The sequence below is a fragment of the Lampetra planeri genome, chromosome 41 (assembly GCF_965212315.1).
Source record: "Lampetra planeri chromosome 41, kcLamPlan1.2.h2, whole genome shotgun sequence".
NCBI classification, from domain to species: Eukaryota; Metazoa; Chordata; class Hyperoartia; order Petromyzontiformes; family Petromyzontidae; genus Lampetra; species Lampetra planeri.
In genome coordinates, this window is record NC_136147.1 from 5,967,954 (window position 1) to 5,991,446 (window position 23,493).

The following is a 23,493-nucleotide window of genomic DNA, read 5'->3' on the forward strand; positions in this document are numbered from 1 at the left end:
TTTTATTATTTCCCTTCTACGTGACTTTACCGAAAGAACCAAGAACACATATTTTGTCAAATCACTGCTGGATTTTGGCCCTCTGAACGCCGTGCGGGGTTTTGTAGGTTTATTTGGCCATACTTCACCACGCCGGTCAGTTACGGACCGATGGTGTGGGAGTATAGACGCGGATGCATAGGAGTGCAGTACAACGGATTTTACTACACTGCCCTCTATTACCCACCACGCAGCTTTGCAACCCACGTGACCACCTGTTTGTACATGGTGATCGCACATACAAGCACTGTCCAGGGTCAAAACTCTGCTTAGCTTCTGAGATACGATGAGATCGGGTGCATTCCGGTTGATTAGTTGATGGTCAGGTCGCGAAATAAACATGAGAAATGTTGTGGCAAAGGGAATCCTTTCTTTAATTAATGAACAGTGGAACAAAAACACGAAGTCATGAATTTATTTTGAAAAGTACCATACAGCAAACACAGTGCAAAGTCAAAAACATTGACACGTGAAATCTGCATCATTGGCAATGCTTATGTGTAAAAACATATACAATCCATGTAAATTGCAGATACAGAAAATATATTCCTGTAATTTTAATCCAGTGCATAATCACTAAACTGCATAGTTGGTAAATTCTATACCGAAGGTGGAATGAAACAGATCACAATTCATAATTGTCTTGGTAGGTGCCGCGAGAGGTGTAACCATTCAACCACTTTTCAAGATTCAATTCGCGAATAAATTCTTGTTTTAACACTGGCAAATGTAGAGGCCACAACCCAGTAAACAATGACTGATGGGCTAACATTGAGCCAACGGTTTCAGCCACATCCCAACGTTGACCCAACATTGACCCGAAGGAAGTTCAACATATATACAGACTCCAACGTTGCATGTTGAATGGTTCGTAGCTGCCGAGGCTTCATTAACCCATTACATACAACACACACAATTCGAGAAAACATGAATTCATATACACGCGATTCAGTGCACATATCGTGAGCTCATGAATCATTATTAATCTATGAATCGATGCATTACTATTCTCGAGTTGACACCAACGGCGTATTACTGCACCAGCACTTTTGTAAAAATGAATGAAAATCCAAAATAGACACCAAAGTGCTGTATAAACCAATCCGAAATTGCAGATAAATAATTCATAGGTAGATTATTCTCCGACTCCATTAGCAGTTCCGATACATTGCAGGAAATTCCACATTCATACGGCAAGTACCTAATAAACGTATCTTATGTCGATTGCCTATCTTGGCAGAAAGCAAATACCACCTTGCCATGAATACTGCTTTACATCATCAGCAATGGTCTCTCCACTGCTGGATTAAGGCCTCCCCACGTCGTCACCATCCCTCAGTCTTACGTTACCACACATTATCTCGCTTGTGTGCATACGCTTAACCCTTTCCCGTTCCAAAAGGTCCACGTTGAGACAACGGTTCCAAGTACACTTCCGCACGGGACAAAAACACAATTCTTGTTGAGGAAAAGCATTCATGATGCAGTGAATACCTTTAAAGGAGACGTGTGCGACCAGTGTTGCATTCCATCCAATCATATACAGCTCTAATCAGGAAAATATGGTAAAACCAGTGCATGAATCACAGTAAATCCAACTGGCTAGCTGTTAAGTTGAATGATTTATATTTTTAGCATGTTGGAAAATGTCTCGAATTTCTCAGCCCCCCGAAAAAAAAATTTTCATTTTAATTCAAGCCAATTTCGTGACTTCTCTTGCTTATAGGAAATCTAGCGACCGTTGACGCGTCCTCCCCGCGGTTATGTCTGTAGGACGTCTGCGAGTGACGTGACGGTCAGGGCCTCCTGAACGTGGCGGGCCGTGGTGCCCTGCCACGGGTAGAAGGTGATGTTGCGTCTGCCCTCCGTGAGCAGCAGCCCGTTGTCACTGAATCGGCCGGCGATGGCTCCGACGTCGAGCCACACGAAGGGAGCCACCGCCACTGCCTCCAGGGTGACCACCACCACCGGCGCACCAGGCACGCCACTCACGCCTGCCACCTGTGCCGAAACCACAACAGGCCCATCGTATAACACCGTGTCATGTCTTGTTACGCCATCCCATTTTATAATCAGCCATGATCGATCCAATGAAGAACGAAAGCCTCCCAAAGTCATTGCCATATCTGTAACAATCCATCCAGCACATGAACGCAAGCTGATTTCGTCACTCCACCTCCATGATGGACGATTTTGTATGCGTTCTCTCACTTGGCTGCCACTGTTGTTATTTTCGACCACCATTCATCATCCATTCTAACGACGTGTCCTGTCTAAGCCTATACTTACTTTTCTTAAGTTAATTTCACTTGCATTTACACCACCAGAGGTGAAAAACTGAATAACTCACACTTTTTCTACTGTGCAGTTTTGCAACAACGGATTGGTCCAGCATTTGTCTTCACCGCAAATCTCTATCCGCACTCAATTAAAGTTACCAAACGTACAGATTTGGCTGTGACTGTCCCATAAAAAAACAACAACTCTGTCCTGGTCTCCAGAAATATTTGTGAAAGTGTGCACATTGTGCGAGTTGTGATTTAATGTATTTGTTTTCTTTTAACCGACGTGACTTTGCTGAAAAAAACAAAGAGTATAGTTTTAAATTTCCTGACCTCATGCTCGATTCATGGTTCAGTCAAGGGCAGGGCTACTTGAGTTATAGATGTGGTTAACAGACGAGTTGGTGGGGCTAATTTCAGAAAGAGTGGGGCTACTCACTGTGAAGCCGAGATGAGTGACTGAGTGGACAAGGCTATCTAAATGTAGGAAGAGATGATGGAGAGAGGGGCTGCCAGCACTCACCATGTGTCCATGTTGAGCCTCCCAGCAAATTCGGTACCCTTACCCACCATACCACTTCACACAAACGCAATACATGTGTATCCTATAACTCACAAATACAACCAAACGCTGCCCGACAGTGAACACACCAACACATCCTATACCTTGTCATGAAATACACTGCCACACCACACCACACACTGCCACATCGCACACTGCTACAGAACACACGCTACTACTTTACACAACCATAACTAAACGTGGATGGGGTTCTCACCCCGTGTCCCTGTTGAGCCTCCCAGAAATTCGGTGGGCCTTACCTTCGCTGATGAAAAAATAATAGGCTTTACCATTTTCGGTAATAATATAGGAAGTGTGAAGATGTTGCAAGGCATCAAATTAGCATTAACCACACATGCTTGTGGTACAACATACAAACAAACGTGCTTTAATAATGATGCATGCATCGTCCTTGACATTGATTGACCTACACCAGAGACAGCCTCCTTCATGGCCTTGTCTCCCCACCAGAGGTGGGACAAAGTCATTGTTATGCAAGTCCAAGTCGAGTCGCAAGTCATCAAATTCATGACTCGAGTTTGACTCGAGTCCAAGTCACATGACTCGAGTCCACATCTCATAGGTGGGACAAAGTCATTGTTATGCAAGTCCAAGTCGAGTCGCAAGTCATCAAATTCATGACTCGAGTCTGACTCGAGTCCAAGTCACATGACTCGAGTCCACACCTCTGCTCCCCACCAAAGTTGGATCAGAGAACGCCAAAATGTGAATAGCTGAAAGGCAATGCAAATATTAAAGCATTAAAAGCTCAGGTTGAGTGGGTTGTATCTACGGTACCAATTTTTTCCCGTATCAAAATAATGAAAAAAGAATACGGTCACAGAGATACTTACCTTCTTTGGTTCTTTCGGTAAAGTCACGAAGGTATAAAATAAAATGAATTAAATCACGACGTTTCGATCGCAACACAAGCAATCATCATCAGGTGGGAAAACCACAGCATAATTGTTTTGCTGAAGTGGAAGAGGTTATATAGGTAAAATTTTCTTGCTGTGGTTTTCCCACCTGATGATGATTGCTTGTGTTGCAATCGAAACGTCGTGATTTAATTCATTTTATTTTATACCTACGTGACTTTACCGAAAGAACCAAAGAGTATGGATCCCCGCTGTCACGAAAACTTCAAATCTAGATTATACTTACCTTCCACAAGAGGTTTTTTTGGGATAGATTGCGAAAATATAAATGTGTTGTTAAACCCGCCACCGTAGCCAATTATTTCCTACTTCAGCACACCGGTGTGTTGGAGAGTAAACCCACAACATTTGCAATTCGAGTACCGTGACGTTTCGCCCCAGTAATTACAACCAGCCTCATCAGGCGCCAACCAGAATTGGGTTAAATATTCTCACCTTCACTGGCCGCGCATGCAGCCCCTGCGCGTCCTTTGGCGATGCCAGGAAGACGTGATTGCGGGGGCCGACCTGCGTGCCGTTCTCCGCCTGCAGCTGAAAGGTGACGACGCAGCGCTGCCTCGTGCAGCCGGTGCAGCGAGCGAGCAGCATCTTGATGGGCTCGTGGTGCTTTTTCACCGCGCTGCCGGCCGCGACCCACGAGGACGCGCCGACGAGCGAGCACACGGGCCGCAGGCTGCTCCACGCGTACGCCTCCACCTGGTTCGCAGCGCCGAGGGCACGGCGAGAGGATGAGCGTGTGAGATCATCATCGTCATAATAATTGTTGTCGTCATCAGCTGTCGTCTATTCACTGCTGGGTGAAGGATTCCCCTTGTCGGTGAGATATCACTATCGGGCTTCAGCGAATTAGGTGATCTCATTGCTCCTTCAACCAGCAGTGAATAGACCATGACTGCTGCTGCTGGCATTGATGATCGGGATTCCTTCAAAGAGCAGTGAACAGATCACAGATGATGATGATGGGATATTCTTCATGCAGCAGTGGACAGATCACAGATGATGACGACAATTACAAACATAAGGATGATAACAAGGAGAGGAGGCCGTCATTCAGTAGTGGACCAATCTAGGCTGCGCCTAATGATGATGATGAGCATAAACAAATTCCCTTTCCCCATCTTTACAGGAGAATACACAGGGCTCAATTTCAACCTGATGCATGCATCAGGTCAAGGACCTGCAAAATATTTCCACACCCAGCAAAACCACGAGTTGTCCTCCTCGCACCTCCATGCCAAAAGGCGTCATCTGGTCCAACACCAATGGAGACTAGGCTCTAAGAAAAGCTGTCTCGGGTGTGGACCAATCAACTTCAATGACAGTGCATATAATTATCATCATCAGAGTTGTTCCTTTTTGACTGCTTGTGTTGTGTAAAAGAAATAGCAACAAAAAATCTAACCAGAAAACTATAAACAGACATATAAGCAGACAGATATCACAAAGATACACAGAGAGAGAACACGTATCGGCACAAAGAGAGAGATCGTCTCTGTGACGAGGCCTTAAATATAGAGAGGAGGCGGGGGCGGAGAGAGGGAGGCGGCAGAGAAAAAATTAGCATGTCAATGAGTGGACGACGACGTGGTACGGTACGCAAGCATGAAAATTAGGAGGAAGACACACTAAAATTAAATAACCTAGTAAAATATCGAAATGTAATATAATGCAACACAGAGAGTCGGTCAACACACAATTAACGCATAGCCTGGTTGATTACGTATTTCAAAGATTGCTAAGTTAGAATTAGAATGAATGCTTGTGTTGTGGTTATTGAAAACATGATGCCTTGTATAAAGGTATCAGTTTTTGTACCAGTTCAAAGGGTAAAAACCTATTACTATATTTTGCCACTGGTAAAGGAGGTCTCATAGTATACATAAGAGTAGTCAGGTGCTTTTTTTTCCAGAAAACATCCAGCGAGAGATGAAGCCCTGAGAATGAGTAACGCAGGGCGGCCACCCTCTCACGCACCCGCACGGCGAGGTGCAGGCCGAAGAGTTGGTCGTTGACGGCGTATATGACGAGCTCGCCGCCATCCAGGAAACCGATGGGCAGCACGGGCGAGAAGAAGTCACGAGCAAAGTGGTGTAGCATCTTCCACTTGCCGCCATACTCTTGAGCACAGAGCCAGCACAAACAGCGTAAGCGCACAGACACGCACGAGCGTCCGACGCTACGTACGTTGTATACGATAAAGGTGCAGCCCTACAAAATACTTGCTCATGCCACTGCTTATAGAAGGGCCTCTTTGAGAGGAAGCTTTTGAGAACTCCTCTATTCGTAAGAAACATTTTTGGGTTAGATCGCGTTATTTGTAAATGTGTCGTAGCCCTCCACCACCCGACACGGCCAATCAGCAAAAAAAGTGTCAGGTTGACAAAAGACGAATAGTTCACTACTTTAGCCCACCGGTGTGTTGAAGAGTGAATCCACAACATTTACAATTTTTGAGTACGACGTTTCGCTGGTAATTACATCCAGCATCATCGGACAATTTGCCAGAATGGTGAAGCCCTGACTTGCTCCCGGTCTATTCGGCCTACGCTTTCATGCTGGCCAGGCACCGTGGAATAGGTGGCAGTCCCCATATTTTACACCAGCGCATGCGACCTGCCGATTGGCTAACTGTTGTGTACCCATTTGTACTGCTCGGTGGACAGAGGCAGAAGGATTTAAGCAACTTTTCCGCATTGTTTCAAATGCCATGCTGGGGGAGATCAAACCGGCAACCTCTGTATTTGTAAGATGGGTGAGTTTACCGATACACCATGGTACTAACCCTACGTATTACATAACGTGTATATTGAATGCAATATCATCCCCTTATAATGAGTAGAAATTTTCCATGCACACCGACGCCTTTTGCAAACCGCTTTAAACGCAGGCGAGGAGGAGTTTCCGCACTCACCCAGGGAAGACCAGGAAGCTCCCTGCCAGATGTCGTTGAGCTGCCAGTACAACGCCCCCATTGTGTGACCCTCACCAGAGATCACCTCGCTCCGGCTCCGTCGGTAAAACTCCGTCTCGCTCTTTACGCACTGTGCCTGCATCACCTGCAAGCAAACACGAGTCGGCACGGGCAGCCCCTAATTTATCCGGCTACGGGTCGATTTGGCATGCTGATTTGGCGCCGCGTTGACGTGTGCGCCGCCTCTACTGCACAAGGCAGCGCAGCGAGAAGGTGGACTGAACGAGACGACCTGCGATAGCAGGCGAAAAAAGGGCATGTGCACCGTCTCGCCGCCTCGTCCGTATCGTTTGTTCCGTCCGAACGTTGTGCACCTGGGACAGGTAAAGGGTGAGCTGGAAGACACGGAGCGGATCGTCGGTGGCCGGTAGGGGGAAGTGGCGTGCGATCTGCTGCAGGATCTGCTCGTTTCCTTGCCCGTGGTGCTGCCGGTGCTGCATGAAGGAGCTGTTGAAGGACCAGTCGCTCTTCTCCGACACCTGCGTTCGACATCGCGCAGTGGCGGCATTCTTAAAGTGAAACTGGAATTCCCGAAGTGGGGGGCGGCATGATATTGCGTCAGCTACACGTGGCGCACACTTCTCTGGCGACGGGGGCACGTGTATGTATGTTGAACTTCGTTTGCACCGTACGTGGGAAACTGTGCTAATCATGAGGTGCGGGTGTGAACATGCACCCATCTGCCACGTGACTAATAACCGCTGGGAACAACCCCAACTTCCAAAGTATGGCGGCGGCGCGCCCCTAGTACCCACCTCCACCTCAGCTGTTTGTTGTCCTGCCCCGCACCTCCGATGAACATGTACGGTGTGAAAGAAGTTCAAAATACATACGCACATACGGCTGGCACCTGGAACAGCCCGACCGGCACACACCTGCGCCAGCGTGCTGAACGACGGCCAGGACTGGAAGCCGTACTCGGAGGCGAAGCGCGCGCGCGGGTAGCGGCTCCAGTCCCAGCAGTCGGCGCCGTACTCGTAGTAGTGCGTGTCGCCGTAGTGCGCGTCGTACGGGTCGCGTGCCACCCAGCCCTCGCTCTCCGACTCGGCGCCGTTGGTGGGGCTCGACGCGAGGAACGGGCGCGTGGCGTCCTCCTGCGTGCGATGACGACGACGGCAGAGAGAGGGGATCAACGCGTCGCTGTGAATGCTGTGGGCTTACTCCTCCAACACGCCACTGTGCTGAACTAGTAACTCATTGGCATGTTTTGGTAACGTGACAAACCTTACTAATTGGCTGTGTCGGGTGGTGGCGGGTTAAACGACACATTTATAGTTACGCGATCTAACCTATTATGAATAATATTGGTCGCGAAAGCCTACTACTACTACTACTACGTGTTTACACTGGGGATGAACGCACCGGCACCCAGAGATTTTCGTCCTCAGCGGGAAAGTCACTCGGCTCTCCACTGCTGCCACCATGGTGTGGAACTTGTCCCCCAGCTGCCTGTGCTGTTGACTTCCCGGCCCTGTTCAGTTGCAAGATCTTCCGTGGCTACTTCTGCCTAAAATCGACCGTCTCGTTCTCTCTATAATATATATGCCCACTGTTTCTGTACAGCGTCTTGAGATACTGCCATATTTGGAATACCTATTTGAGTCCATGGATCTCTATCTAACTCTATGGCTCCCTATTTAAATCTATGGGTATATGCATTGAGTCTATGGGTCCTTAAGTGAGTCTATGGGTTCATTGTGAGTCAGCGTGTCTCTATGCAATTCCTTAGAGTTTCTCACTCAATATTTTCTGGGTCACTGGTAGAAAGCAGGCGGCACGTGACTATTCGTAGCAGCAACAGCCATATAAAAAAATATTTTATTTTACCAGGTAAGATTAATTGAGCTATATTGCTCTTTTTACATGCTTTTTTAACTCACTCTGTCTGTTGTTGTTGTCGTTGTTGTATCCTCAAATCTTGTAACTACATTTTTACCCACTTCCCAATGTGGTATCGACTGCAAACTTGGTATACTTATGTCATACTGATGACAATACTATATTCTATCATAACAAAAATTTAAAAATATATATTTTAAAACATTATTTTTATATGTTATGTTTCGGCTTGGCTCTAATTGTCCACGGTGAACTGACGTTGGCTGTAAATCGCCCACGGTCCCCCTTACGTTATGGCAAGCTTCGGGGCCACTTCCTGGAGTCGTGGAGTTCTGCCATTACTAGCACGGTACATTTCATGAAAGCGTGTTTAAAAAAAATATGTTTTAATATTACTTATTCAGAAGTGACCTGGCCACAAACGATAGCTTAACGAAGTGGCTTATTAAGTGGAAATTTATAGCAGCCAAATACTCTAAACGCCTCTCTCTAAATGTGAAGGGGAAAACCGGAGGACCCGGAGAAAAATCCACACGACCACGGGTAGGATATGCAAACTCCAAATATACAACAGACGTCAGGGTCGGGTTCGAACCCACGACTTTCTGTATACTAGGCGAGGTAGTTAACATCTCGCCACCGTGGTGCCCAACGAGAAGTATACTGGATGTGGCGTGGAAACTTTTCCGACGTTGAAATTACGCCCTGAACCTCCTGCTACATGAAGACGCTTGGCCATTACCTTAAGAAAAGGAAATAAGAACGAGAGTCATTTTGCACTGTGTGGGCGGAAACCGGCGAGCCTGCAGAAGTTCGAGCCACTCGCCTGCATCACGGCCGCGCGCACCGTGCCCACGTAGAGCTGCACGTACTCCTTGTGGAAGCGCGCGTAGTCGGCCGCCGGGATGTGGAACCAGTTGGTGGCGAGCGCCGCCTCGTTCTCGTTGTTGGCGCTCCACACGACCACGCTCGGGAAGCGCTTCAGCCGGCGCGTCTGCTCGTGAAAGGCATTGGAAAACTTTTGAACGGCACGGTCGTCGTCGTCAGTTCGGGCTGCGATTTTGGCACGGTTACTTGATGGGGTGCCGCGGTGGCAAGATGTTTTCTCCCTCGCCTGGTATGCGGGAGGTCATGGGTTCGATTCCGACCCTGGACGCCTGTTATACATTTGGAGATGGTATGTCCTCGCCGTGGTCATGTGGACATTTCTCCGAGTGCTCCGGTTTTTCCCCGCCACATTTAGATTCAAAGTAGTTTAGATTATTTGGCTGCTGTAAACTTCTACGTGATAACCCACTTTGTTGAGCTATCATTTGTGGCCAGGTCGCTTCTGAAAAAGAGCTAATAGCTCAGTGGGCTTTACCTGCAAAAAAAAAATCTAAGTTAAATTCACAGCCAAGGTGCAGGAAAAACAACAGGAATTCATGGGAATGCCACAGAATAAGTTGGGGCGTCTCTCCATCTCTGAGAGAAAAACCACACACACACCCACGCACAAGCGAAGAGAATGCTCAAACCCTGACAGAGACATGCGACTGCGTAGATTTTCCCAATTGTGCTGTTCAGATCGCTGATGCACATGGGAGCAGAACGCAGGACATTGCAATAAATGTGCCGAAAACACATCGGAGACCTTTCAGAGGCAGCTAAAGAGAAACCTCGCTCCAGCACCTCTGTGGGATCTCGTGTCACGAGTCTCACCTGCTGCAGCACCTCGGTGTTGACGGAGCTCAGGAAGTCGGCGTCCGTTGGGTAGAGAGCACAGGCAAACATGAAGTCCTGCCACACCTGCCAGAGTGGAGATGGGACATGGCTGTAAAGATTACGACAAAGGGCAATCGTGGCTGGCAAATGTCAACAGTTGCTGCACCGTTTTCTATTGTAGCGGATTGACCAAATCTGCAGAAATCTGATCGGTGCTCCCCACAGTGAGCGACTGGAATGGCAATAACCAACTCAATCAGATCACAGACAGAGGTCACGTGACCACCCGAGGTCATTTGTCCACCTTTTGAAAAATGGCGGTGTCCAATCTGGATGGAGCGTACACATTTACGATGTATTGCTTCACGAATTACGAATGTTTATCGTTAGATTTATGTTTTTGTTCTATTAATGTGATAACTTTATCACTCTGCACCTCCTCTGTAGCTCCTCATAGTAAATGCGCTGCTAGCCGTGGTTGCCATAAAACTGCCCCAGTGACTTATGAGCTTTGCAGTGAAAGAAGCGATTGAGCATGGCTGTAGTTATAAAAAGCATTGTCATGTTAAACAAATTCCCCTTGAGCGCCGCTAAGATGCATGTAGTGACGGATGTTGTTTCGAAGTGGCAGTCCTCATGTGGTTACAGGGAATACAACATTAACTCACGGGCTGGGTACGGTCCAAAGTTGTAGGTTCCCCATCTATGATTATAATAATTATCATTCCATTGATTTACCTGAAAAAGCATCACCGAGTCTCAAGACTCTTTTTAAGGAGGGTCCTGCCAAGTTTTCGCAGCAGGGGATGATGTTGCGGTGTGTGCAATCCCATCGAATGTAGTTTTTTTTTAAGCTATGGGAGGCAACCGTGTATCCCGGAGAAGACCCATGGAGCCGAGTCAGGAATCGCACCCCCAACGTCTCATGCCGAGCCATCGTAGGTCCATAGTTGCAACACACGTGCCGACGCTGGCCCAACGTTGCACGCTTACTGGGCCAGGACCTTCTTGCTGCGAGGCACGAGCATTACCAAGACGCCACTCTGCCGCCCACCTCTGATCAGCAACGTGAGGGGGGGGGGGGGGCTTCCTCGTTTGCTTCTCGTTTGTTTATTTGCGCGATACATCCTCCTACAAACGCAAATGATGCGGCGCTCACCATGATGCCCAGCTCGTCGCACGTCTCGTAGAACGCGTCCGTCTCGTAGACGCCGCCCCCCCACACGCGCAGGGCGTTCATGTTCGCGTCCGCGGCCGACTGCAGCAGATTGCGCAGCCTGCACATGCCATCACACGCAGCTTGGCCGTCGAGCAACAGGAGTGTCGATCATCGAGCAACATGAGCATTAATCAATGAGCAACAGAAGCATCGATCGTCAAGCAACAGGAGCGTCGATTGTCAAGCAACAGAAGCATCGATCGTCAAGCAACAGGAGCGTCGATTGTCAAGCAACAAAAGCATCGATCGTCAAGCAACAGGAGCATCGATCGTCAAGCAACAGAAGCGTCGATCGTCAAGCAACAGGAGCGTCGATCGTCAAGCAACAGAAGCGTCGATCGTCAAGCAACAGGAGCGTCGATTGTCAAGCAACAGAAGCGTCGATCGTCAAGCAACAGAAGCGTCGATCGTCAAGCAACAGGAGCGTCGATCGTCAAGCAACAGAAGCGTCGATCGTCAAGCAACAGGAGCGTCGATTGTCAAGCAACAGAAGCGTCGATCGTCAAGCAACAGGAGCGTCGATCGTCAAGCAACAGGAGCGTCGATCGTCAAGCAACAGAAGCGTCGATCGTCAAGCAACAGAAGCATCAATCGTCAAGCAACAGAAGCGTCGATCGTCAAGCAACAGGAGCGTCGATCGTCAAGCAACAGGAGCGTCGATTGTCAAGCAACAGAAGCGTCGATCGTCAAGCAACAGAAGCGTCGATCGTCAAGCAACAGGAGCGTCGATCGTCAAGCAACAGAAGCGTCGATCGTCAAGCAACAGGAGCGTCGATCGTCAAGCAACAGAAGCGTCGATCGTCAAGCAACAGGAGCGTCGATTGTCAAGCAACAGAAGCGTCGATTGTCAAGCAACAGGAGCGTCAATCGTCAAGCAACAGAAGCGTCGATCGTCAAGCAACAGGAGCGTCGATTGTCAAGCAACAGAAGCGTCGATCGTCAAGCAACAGGAGCGTCAATCGTCAAGCAACAGGAGCGTCGATCGTCAAGCAACAGAAGAGTCGATCGTCAAGCAACAGAAGCATCAATCGTCAAGCAACAGAAGCGTCGATCGTCAAGCAACAGGAGCGTCGATCGTCAAGCAACAGGAGCGTCGATCGTCAAGCAACAGGAGCGTCGATCGTCAAGCAACAGAAGCGTCGATCGTCAAGCAACAGAAGCATCAATCGTCAAGCAACAGAAGCGTCGATCGTCAAGCAACAGGAGCGTCGATCGTCAAGCAACAGGAGCGTCGATTGTCAAGCAACAGAAGCGTCGATCGTCAAGCAACAGAAGCGTCGATCGTCAAGCAACAGGAGCGTCGATCGTCAAGCAACAGAAGCGTCGATCGTCAAGCAACAGGAGCGTCGATCGTCAAGCAACAGGAGCGTCGATCGTCAAGCAACAGAAGCGTCAATCGTCAAGCAACAGGAGCGTCGATCGTCAAGCAACAGGAGCGTCGATCGTCAAGCAACAGAAGCGTCGATCGTCAAGCAACAGGAGCATCAATCGTCAAGCAACAGAAGCGTCGATCGTCAAGCAACAGAAGTGTCGATCGTCAAGCAACAGAAGCGTCAATCGTCAAGCAACAGGAGCATCAATCGTCAAGCAACAGGAGCATCGATCGTCAAGCAACAGGAGCGTCGATCGTCAAGCAACAGAAGCATCGATCGTCAAGCAACAGGAGCATCAATCGTCAAGCAACAGGAGCATCGATCGTCAAGCAACAGGAGCGTCGATCGTCAAGCAACAGAAGCGTCGATCGTCAAGCAACAGGAGCATCAATCGTCAAGCAACAGGAGCATCGATCGTCAAGCAACAGAAGCGTCGATCGTCAAGCAACAGGAGCATCAATCGTCAAGCAACAGGAGCGTCGATCGTCAAGCAACAGGAGCGTCGATCGTCAAGCAACAGGAGCATCAATCGTCAAGCAACAGGAGCGTCGATCGTCAAGCAACAGAAGCGTCGATCGTCAAGCAACAGGAGCGTCGATCGTCAAGCAACAGGAGCATCAATCGTCAAGCAACAGGAGCATCGATCGTCAAGCAACAGGAGCGTCGATCGTCAAGCAACAGAAGCGTCGATCGTCAAGCAACAGAAGCGTCGATCGTCAAGCAACAGGAGCATCAATCGTCAAGCAACAGGAGCATCGATCGTCAAGCAACAGGAGCGTCGATCGTCAAGCAACAGAAGCGTCGATCGTCAAGCAACAGGAGCATCAATCGTCAAGCAACAGGAGCATCAATCGTCAAGCAACAGAAGCATCGATCGTCAAGCAACAGGAGCGTCGATCGTCAAGCAACAGGAGCGTCGATCGTCAAGCAACAGGAGCGTCGATCGTCAAGCAACAGGAGCATCAATCGTCAAGCAACAGGAGCGTCGATCGTCAAGCAACAGGAGCGTCGATCGTCAAGCAACAGGAGCGTCGATCGTCAAGCAACAGGAGCGTCAATCGTCAAGCAACAGGAGCGTCGATCGTCAAGCAACAGGAGCGTCGATCGTCAAGCAACAGGAGCATCAATCGTCAAGCAACAGGAGCGTCGATCGTCAAGCAACAGGAGCGTCGATCGTCAAGCAACAGGAGCGTCGATCGTCAAGCAACAGGAGCGTCGATCGTCAAGCAACAGAAGCATCAATCGTCAAGCAACAGGAGCATCAATCGTCAAGCAACAGGAGCGTCGATCGTCAAGCAACAGGAGCATCAATCGTCAAGCAACAGGAGCATCGATCGTCAAGCAACAGGAGCGTCGATCGTCAAGCAACAGAAGCGTCAATCGTCGAGCAAGAGGAGCATCGATAATCCAGCAACAGGCGCATCGATCGTCGGGCAACACAAGCATCGACTGATCCTGATGAGAATTAAATATTTGAACACCAAAAAATTCAGATGACCAGTTTTGAAAGTGTACAGAGATGGGTGGGAGTCACATCGAGGCTTTGACATGAAGTGTTAATGAAAACATGAAATGTTGTTTTCTCTAGAAATTTCCCTTTTTATTAGTGGGGTGTCTTTAAACGTATTCATATTCTTAGGTTTTTTTTTTTCGGTAAAGGAAGCTTGTGTTGCCTCCGAAACGTCGTGATTTTTATTTTATTTTAATTTTTTACCTACGTGACTTTACCGAAAAAACCTAAGAATATGAATCCTTGCAGTCACGAAAGCTTCAAATCTAGAATGTCTATAAGCGCATCGCCATCCTCCATGACTCTGAGTAAGCGGCCTGTGGTCGAGGTTGGTGGAGGGGGGGGGGGGGCTCGCCCACCGGCCAGGGGTGACACGGGTGTGGAAGGAGTCTGCTGGGATCCAGTTGGAGCCCTTGAGGAACACGGGCCTCCCGTTGATGCGAAAGTAGAAGCTGAGCCCCGGAGAGTCCGCCACGGGTTCCTGCACGAGCTCCACTGTGCGGAAGTAAACCTGACAAACGACACGTGCAGAGAGAGTGGGGGGGGGGGGCGGGTGGGCAGGGAGGGAGAAGTGGAACATAACGAGAACATACGCAAGGTTACAAAGGAGAGGGGGTCATTCGGTCCGCCCGGATCGTGACGTTGGTTGCAGATTCATGCGAGAATCTCGTCGAGGGGTGTCTTGAAGAGCCCCAAACGTACCAAGGTACAGTTCGATTTAAAGCTTTCGTGACTGCAGGGATTCATCTTCTTGGTTCTTTCGGTAAAGCCTTCAGACGCTGTCTCCCCGACAGACCTGGTCTTCACCTGAGGACGGCTGCTTGCGTTGTGGCCGAAACGTCGTGAGAATTATTTTAATGGTTTATTTTTATTATTTTATTATTTCCCTTCTACGTGACTTTACCGAAAGAACCAAGAAGATGTACCAAGGTACATTTCGCCGATCGTGCCCCCCGTGGCGTGACCATACGTGGTTGACCGCGAGGTTCCTGAATGCTTTCGTAACTGTACTGCTCGTGATGATGCTGCTGCGGAAAAACACACGCCACCATCTTGTCTCCATCTTGTCTCACAAGTGGCCCATCGCGGGTCCCACGTCACGTGGTGTTCCCAGCCTCCAGTGAGGAGGCAGTGAGCTTCAGCCGCACGCTTTTTTTCCCTACGTAATTTGTTTTCACTCTATACATTTACCGTAAAAGTTATATTTAGCACCAGAAAATATTAATAATATTTCGCATTCAAAATGCTCTCTGTTTCATGTTTGGGTTGATGTAGGGTAACATAAAACAAAAGGAGGGATGGGTGTTATATTACGAACCGTAAACCAAACGCTCGTTCTCCCATTTGCACCTAGGGGTTTGCGGATGGCAGATTTGCCGATTGCGGCGATTTTCAAGAAAGCAACCCCCGCGATGGACAAGAGGTTTTGTGATGGAACATTGCAAAGTAGATACATCATTTTGAATCGAATTGCGGTCTCGAAAAATAATTTATTGAATTACAAAGGGGGAAACTCCCTTACATGCCTAACATATTAGGATGTTTCAAAAGTAAAGATAACCTTAATTACCCTTGAAATCTATGTCTGTGCCAATTTGTAAAACATTGTGTGATAAATGGGGCCTGACTGGCACATATCTGCAATAGCAATATACCATTTAACAGGTAGGAACAACAGGTTCCACACTGCCCACCAGGGATTATTTGTCTGTCTGTCATGCATATTTGTCTGTCGTGCACGAATGCGCTGTCCAACCAAGTTCCTACCTGCCCACTCCGAAGGAACGTGTTTCAGAACGCTACTGCTAGATGGCAGATGCATCAAATGATAAGCGATAGCTCCACCCATGCACAACTGCAAATAAGAACCGAAGCAAGCTGTCACTTACTTTTTGTCCACTGGGCGCATAACAGCAAGCACATTATTTATAAGAAGAATGAATCTAAAATTTGGTGCCGATTAATCGAATCGGGATTGTGGTCAAACCATTACATTCTTGGTATGCATCGTGGCTGACCAGCCAAATGATGTGTGCACATCTCACCATGGTGTCTGCTGCCAGGATGACGCCCCCGTCGAGTAAGATCTGGGCTGTTGTGTGGTAACCACTCTGGTTTCCATCCCCTCGGGGCCACCACATCTTCAGGTTTGTTCCGTTCTGCATGTATAAGCACACACACACACACACACAAAGATCCACCCCCCCTGTCACCATAACAGAATGTTGGGGCAGGCACTGTTAGTGACTTGAGGGCCAGCACGGCACACGAGGGGGTGGGTGGCCAGCACCACGCCCGGCCGCCCTTGCCTCTCCAGTGGCGACGTTTACACACCGCACCAGCTACTCATTCGAGGCTGGGTCGACCTAGGAAAGGCCAAGGATTGGTTCAAATATTCGCAACTGTTATTGGCCGTGAGCGGGAATAGAACTCGGGTCGTCGGGTTCATAGCGCAGTGCGCTAACCACTGCGCCACCGCTCACGCGTGCACGGCGGCACACCTGTGCGAGGGGGAAGGAGACGTGCACGGGGCTGGTGCCAGGCGAGAGCGACACGTTGTAGGAGAAGGACGTCTTGAGCTCCAGCACGGACACGCTGATGGCTGCCTCCACCTTCTGGTTTCCCAGCAGATCCACGTGCGCCTCCAGCTCCAGGGACCACCGTCCCCACGGTCCGTCTGTGGTCATCATCATCGTCATCACCAATCATCATCATTGTCACCAATCATCGGCAGCAACAGATCGATCCACTACTGAACAATCAAGCTAGCACGCAATTTGTGTTAACACGTATGCTTTTGCGACCGATATAATGGGTCATAATTCATTTTTAGTCAGATCGCCGCGTGAGTAAGTTGCCGACGTGTGTCGTACGCCCTCGTCCACCAGACAAATAAATGTCATCGTCACGTGAACGAGCGTGTGCTCGGAGAGCAATCCACAACATTTAACAATCCTCTTTAGAGCTGTCAAACAGTGCCGGCTGCCGTTCGTGTATATCACGCACTCCCATGGCCGTTTGGGGTGAGCGGGCTGCGGGTGAGACAACCATCGGGGAGAAGTTTGCCAGCTTCTTCATCTCACCGAGCGGAGAAGGGATGACGGCCAGGTCGAGGAGGCGTGCCAGGTCGTAGGCTTCCAAGCGCACACTCCTCCAGATGCCCTGCGTGGCGAAAGCAGGGCCCCAGTCCCAGCCAAACGAGCACTGCTCCTGTTCACAGCCCCAACGATACAAGAGGCCCACTCAGCTATGTAGCTCTTTTTCAGAAGCGACCTGGCCACAAATGACAGCTCATCGAAGTGGTTTATCACGTGAGAATTAATAGCAGCCAAATACTCTAAAGGCGTGATGTTGATTTTAAATGTGGAGGAAAAAAATGGAGGATCAGGAGAAAAATCTACACGACCACGGGGAGAGAGAGACATGTAAACTCCAAATATACAGGCTTCAAGATTGGGATCAACCCGACAACCTCCTGTATACCAGGCGAGGTAGTTAACATCTTGCCACCGCTGCGTTGGAGGAGGTGGCAGTGGTAGTAGAGGAAAATAAGGAGTTGATGTCGGTTGTGGTGGTGATAATCGAGGCAACGGTGGTGGCAGTGGAGGTGATGCAGGAGGAGGCGATGGCGGTGTCGGTGTTGGCGGAGGTGGCGCAGGCAGAGACACGCACGCGCATATGAGGAGGTGGAACAAGGGAAGCGAGCGAGCGAGGGAGGTGCTGCGCTGACCTTGCGAATGTAGTTGACGTGGCACTCGCCGTGTTGCTCGGGCGGAGGGCACGCGGGGGGCACGGGCCACGCGGGGTGCTCGTGCGCGCGTCCCGACGCGTAGCGCGGCGCCGACTCGAACGCCACCGTCAGCAAGTTCGTCGCGCCCTCGCCGTCCTTGAGCAGGCCGCTCACCACAAATTCCTGCGCCGCACAGAGTAACGGACGACGCCTTTGTAGTTTAACAAGTAGCAGGCTTTCGTGTAAATATAAATGTTGTGTCGTTAAGCACGCCGCCACCAGATACAGCCAATTAGTAAGGTTTGTCACGTAAATAGAACGAGCCAATTAGCTACTAGTTCAGCACACCAGTATATTGGTGTGCAAACCCACAACATTTAAAATTTGAGTACGACGTTTCGCTGGTGATTACAACCAGCTTCAGCAGGCGATTTGCCAGAATTGTGAAGAAGTCTTCCTGTTTCGGTCTTGAATAGAGTAAAGGTGATGTCATCACTGTGAGCCTAACAGGTGCGCAGACCAGAGGGGGGTTAATGTAATAGCCGCAATGCTACATGGGCTGAGGCTAATTCAGGCCTAGCGGTAACGCGTTCGCCGCTTGTTGTCGCAGAGGTTAAAGGTTCGAATCCAGCAGCTACCCTGGTTATTACTGCGCGTGCCTTATTTGTAAAAAAATATGCGCTGTCTCCTATAGTTCGTAGATGTAGATTTTTCTCGTTTTATACTTTGTTCTATTTTTATGTTTCAGTATTAATGCGATGGCGCTTTGAGTGGCAAACATAAAATTGACTTATCTTCACTGTGGATGTTAAATAGCCCACATTACTCAACAGGGATTATACATATATCTCAATCATCGCCTCCAACTGAGACAACTTGACAGGACCCTCCTAAAAGAGAGTCATGAGACTCAGTAAGTTAACAAGCATTATAAAATAACAGGAATAATTAAAAGTAATTAACAACCCTGCGTCAATCCAGTGCTGGATTAAGGCCTCTTCACAACAGGTTGTTTGACCATACTTCACCACTGTATACAAGCTCACGCACCACTGGATAAAAAAAAAACACCTGAAACGTTTCAGCGGTTTCTCTCTCATGGTGGAAACGATGGTGGTCCCATCCACGCCATTCCGTGAACACCATCACCTCACCAGTGCTCCCGGCAGTGGCGCGCGTGTAAGCGTGTTACACATTTCATCCTCGTAGCAGCAGCGGCTTTTGGCTGGCTCTCGAATAAAGACGGTCACCGCATTGCGCACGTTAAGATGCGCTTCTGTGGCCGTCTGGAACGCTCTTCCTTCCGATATCAGGAAGTCGCTGGAGCTACGTACTTTTAAATCTAAATTGGAAACTAATTTCTTTAGAACTGCTTTTTGTGTTTAATTTGTTGTCCTTCCCGCACACCCCCGACTAGGACGGTTGGCTTCGTACGGTGCGATCGAAGCTCAACGTACATACATACGTACAAAACTCCCCCACAGCCAGCAGGAGCAAGCACTCACGTAGGAGATGAACATGTTGTCCGTGCGTCCCAGCACCACCCCGTTGAGAGAGACGGTTGCCACCGTATCCACCCCTTCAAACACAAGCACCGCCTTCTGACGGTTCCTGCGACACACAGAGATCCCCCCCCACCGTGGAGGGCACGTGCTGTTAGTGAGCACCCATCCACTATAAGACTGGCACGGTACACGAGGGGGTGGTGGCGTGGCCAGAACCGCGACACCAAATTGTCGTTGTCTCCCCAGTCCTGATGTTTGCGCATTGCACCAGGTACTCATTTAAGGCTGAGTCGACTTAAGAGAAATCCAGGGCCGCCTGCCCTATGCAGCTCACTTCTGGTCGCTCCTTTCTTCTCTCTTCTCCCTCTCTTCCGTCCCCTCTCATGACCCTCTCTCTCATCCCTGACATCTTGGCTCTGTCGATCCTTCTCCTCCCCATCCTGCCTGATGCTCCACGTTTCTTCCCACTGCTCCTCGTTTCTTCCTGCCGCTGATCTACGACTCATCGTGCCCTCTTTGTCTGTCTTGACTACCCTAGCCGTGCTGTGCCGTGGGTAAAAATGTTTCACGATTACTAAACCACGAAGTTTAATAAAATAATCGTTTTTTTTACCCTTTTATCTGGCAACAAAACTGACACCTTTTATTACAAGGAGTCATGTTTGCATTGACCACAATACCTGCGGTCGGAATGCAAACAAAAAACACAACTCTGATAATGTATGCACTGTCCTTGAAATGGATTGGTCCACACCCGAGACAGCTTTCTTTAGAGCAGAGTCTCACATGGTGTTGGACCAGATGACGCCAAAAGGCGCACAACTCAATGACAATGCACCATCAGAGTATGAGAGCTCGGGGTAAGCATTTACACCAATTATCATATTTTGCTACTGGCAAAGGAGGTTCCAATAAGGTCACTATATTTAAATTAACTCGACACGTGGTTTGTAACCAGGACGGAATGGTTCTCACTGTAATGGTATCGGCACGGTGAAGTTGCGTTGGTAGGTCCAGTCCTGCCTCGATACCCAGCGGTACACATCATCGTTGAACCTGTAATAGGGGTCCTGCGGAAGGCGGGGTTCAAAGTTGGAAGAATGATACGTTAGTGAGAGACTGACATCGAACGATTTGACTAAAACTCGATTATTAGTATGCTTATGATACACGCATCAAATTATGTGCATAAGAGTCGATGATTTTAAGATTCATACTCTTTGGTTCTTTCGGTAAAGTCACGTAGGTATAAAATGAAATAAATAAAATCACGACGTTTCGGGCGCAATACAAGCGTCCGTCATCAGGTGAGACAACCACTGCAGTCACGAATACTTCAAATCTAGATTATAAGATTGCAAAAAATTGCAAGTTCATTTATTAGGTATAGCCATGTGAGCCATTCGGCTCTTGAATCGGGTGCAACGTCAACAAACAAAAAACAAAAACATGAACAAGAAAACATCTTAAAGTGTGACTATGTGCAAACTGAAAATCCAGGAAAAAAAACAGCAAGAATTCCAGAAAAAAAGCACCGTACACCAACGCTGTGTGCAGAAATCCCAGTGGGATGCAAGTCAAACAACAACCACAAGACAACTTAGATTAAGGCCATCAGTCTAACTCCGTACTACAACAAACAAACATGGCCAAGCTGAGAGTCTCAGCACAGTCACCAATACCGCACACAAAAAACATCATTACATGTGTAGTGGTGATACGCGCTGGGTGTATATGTCGGGTGCCAGCGCGTATGTACGGGTGTGTGTGTGGTGACGCGCGCTGACGGGGAGGAGCAGGCGTCAGTGCGCGGGTGGGGGTAGTGCTGCTGATTGGCTGTGTGCCGGTGACGCGCCCAGAGGGAGTGATCGGGTAGCAGCGCGGTGTGATTGGTCGGGGAGTGGAAACACGCGCTGAGCGGAACCGGATCGTAGGGATAGCGCGTGGGGATTGGGTAACTGAGGAGCGGTGCCGACGTTGAGGTCCGCATCCGCTCCGTCTCCCGGGAAGAAGGGGTATATAAGGTGATGCACAGAGGAGCAGGGGCGGAAGTGGAACCATCTAAGAATGAAGACGAAGGTGCAGAGATAGAGCCCGGAGAGGAGAGTAATGGAGAGTAGAGGAGAGTAAGGTATAAGTGTGTAGCCAGCGAGAGAGAACGGTCTACACGAGCTGAGTAATGTATAGTGTGTAGCCAGCGAGAGAGAACGGTCTACACGAGCTGAGTAATGTATAGTGTGTAGCCAGCGAGAGAGAACGGTCTACACGAGCTGAGTAATGTATAGTGTGTAGCCAGCGAGAGAGAACGGTCTACACGAGCTGAGTAATGTATAGTGTGTAGCCAGCGAGAGAGAACGGTCTACACGAGCCGAGTATGCATACGGTGTAGCCAGCGAGAGAGGAAGGTCTACACGAGCCGAGTATGCATATGGTGTAGCCAGAGAGAGAGATGCAAAGTCTACACGAGGCGAGTGGAGAGTGTAGCAGAGGCGCAGAGTCTACACGAGGCGAGAGAGGAGTGTAGCCGAGGCGCGGAGTCTACACGAGGCACAGAGAGCCGGCAGCACAGAATCCAGAGTCAAGAGAAGCGCATTGTGAAGAAGAGAGGCCACGCGTTGTATTGTTACGAGTCAAGATTTAATAAAAGAAGTGTGTTCCCGTCAAGGAGTTTCCTGCCGTCATTTTCCAATACTTCATCTGGCGTCAGAAGTGAAACGGGCTTCCAAGTATGGAGACGAGGAAGACCCGTAGGACCCACGGGATTGACCGCGAGGAAGACCTGGACGACTCGGGGCCGCTGGTGGCGGGGGGTGAGGAAGAGGACTTGCCCACGCTGCAGGGTCCGTCGACGGCGCCGGCCGAGCGACCGGGGACAGACGCCGGGCTTCGTGAGGCGCACTCCCGACTGGCGGAGCTGCTGCTCGCCGCCGCGTCCATCTTGGCGGAGATCAGCTCGTCGGGAGGAGCGGGGACGGTGGGGGACATTTTACAAGGTCGCCCCGCAGATTCCCGCCAAAACGAATGGGGGATTCCCGCCATTGCGCCTGGGCCTACTTTTGGCGGGAACGGCGAGCGCCACGTGGTGGTGGGTTCCCAAGCGCGCGCATCGACGTCATCAGCGCGCGAGGGGGTCCGCCATCTTACGTCTGCTGCTGGAGCCGCCATCTTAGACACCGACGGACAGGCGGAGAGGAACCACGAGGCGGATGACTTCATTTTTCAGCAGCGCCTGCCCACGTTGTCAGCCTTCAAGGCGGAAGGCGGAGACTGGGGCCAATTTCAGCGAAGGTTTTTGGCCCATCAAGAGATGTCAGCGTGGTCCGATGCTACGGCGCTGCGGGCATTGCCCGCCATGCTGGACGACGATGCGCTCGCGGCCTTCAGGGCTGCACGGAAGTCGGACCGCTCCACGCTGAAGGATGCGCTGGGGTTGTTGGCCAGGGTCTACGGGCCTCCCTCTACGTGCCGCCATCAGTTCTACGCAAGACGGAAAGCGGCCACGGAGACCGCGCTGGCCTATCGCACGGCGTTGCTGGCTCTTGCTGATGCTGCGTTCCCTCGGATGGACGAGGAGGGCCAAGACGCGATGGTTTTGGAGCAGCTGCTCAAGTTGGCGCAGGACCTGGGGGTCCCTATCAACACAGCTGACGAGATTGATATTTCTTCTTTGAGAGTCGCCACGAGTATTCAAGCGCACGAGGCCCTACAACGGAAGCAAGGCGTTGGTTGCAACGCTGCTGTCGTCGCAGCCCCGGGTTTGGTGGTCGCCGAACCCCAAGTCGTCAGCCCACGAGAGGAGGCGTTCGCCACGGGACGACCAG

The 23,493-nt window shown here is 49.8% G+C and overlaps 1 protein-coding gene across 1 annotated transcript in view; it reads right to left on the reverse strand.

Moving 5' to 3' along the window:
- Positions 1–440: 440 nt before the first annotated feature.
- The window catches only part of MANBA (mannosidase beta), a 29,719-nt gene continuing 6,666 nt past the window's right edge, over positions 441–23,493 (reverse strand). Inside the window, exons 2-17 of the mRNA XM_078613414.1 lie at positions 20,648–20,742; positions 19,673–19,778; positions 18,168–18,350; positions 17,521–17,647; positions 16,939–17,114; positions 16,483–16,596; positions 14,797–14,948; positions 11,495–11,612; positions 10,333–10,419; positions 9,458–9,625; positions 7,668–7,886; positions 7,107–7,271; positions 6,733–6,877; positions 5,796–5,938; positions 4,257–4,517; positions 441–2,040 (exon numbers count right to left, since the gene is read on the reverse strand). Coding sequence (XP_078469540.1) covers positions 1,801–2,040; positions 4,257–4,517; positions 5,796–5,938; positions 6,733–6,877; positions 7,107–7,271; positions 7,668–7,886; positions 9,458–9,625; positions 10,333–10,419; positions 11,495–11,612; positions 14,797–14,948; positions 16,483–16,596; positions 16,939–17,114; positions 17,521–17,647; positions 18,168–18,350; positions 19,673–19,778; positions 20,648–20,742 — 2,499 coding nt within the window. The 3' untranslated portion in view covers positions 441–1,800. The remainder of the gene's footprint in view (positions 2,041–4,256; positions 4,518–5,795; positions 5,939–6,732; positions 6,878–7,106; positions 7,272–7,667; positions 7,887–9,457; positions 9,626–10,332; positions 10,420–11,494; positions 11,613–14,796; positions 14,949–16,482; positions 16,597–16,938; positions 17,115–17,520; positions 17,648–18,167; positions 18,351–19,672; positions 19,779–20,647; positions 20,743–23,493) is intronic.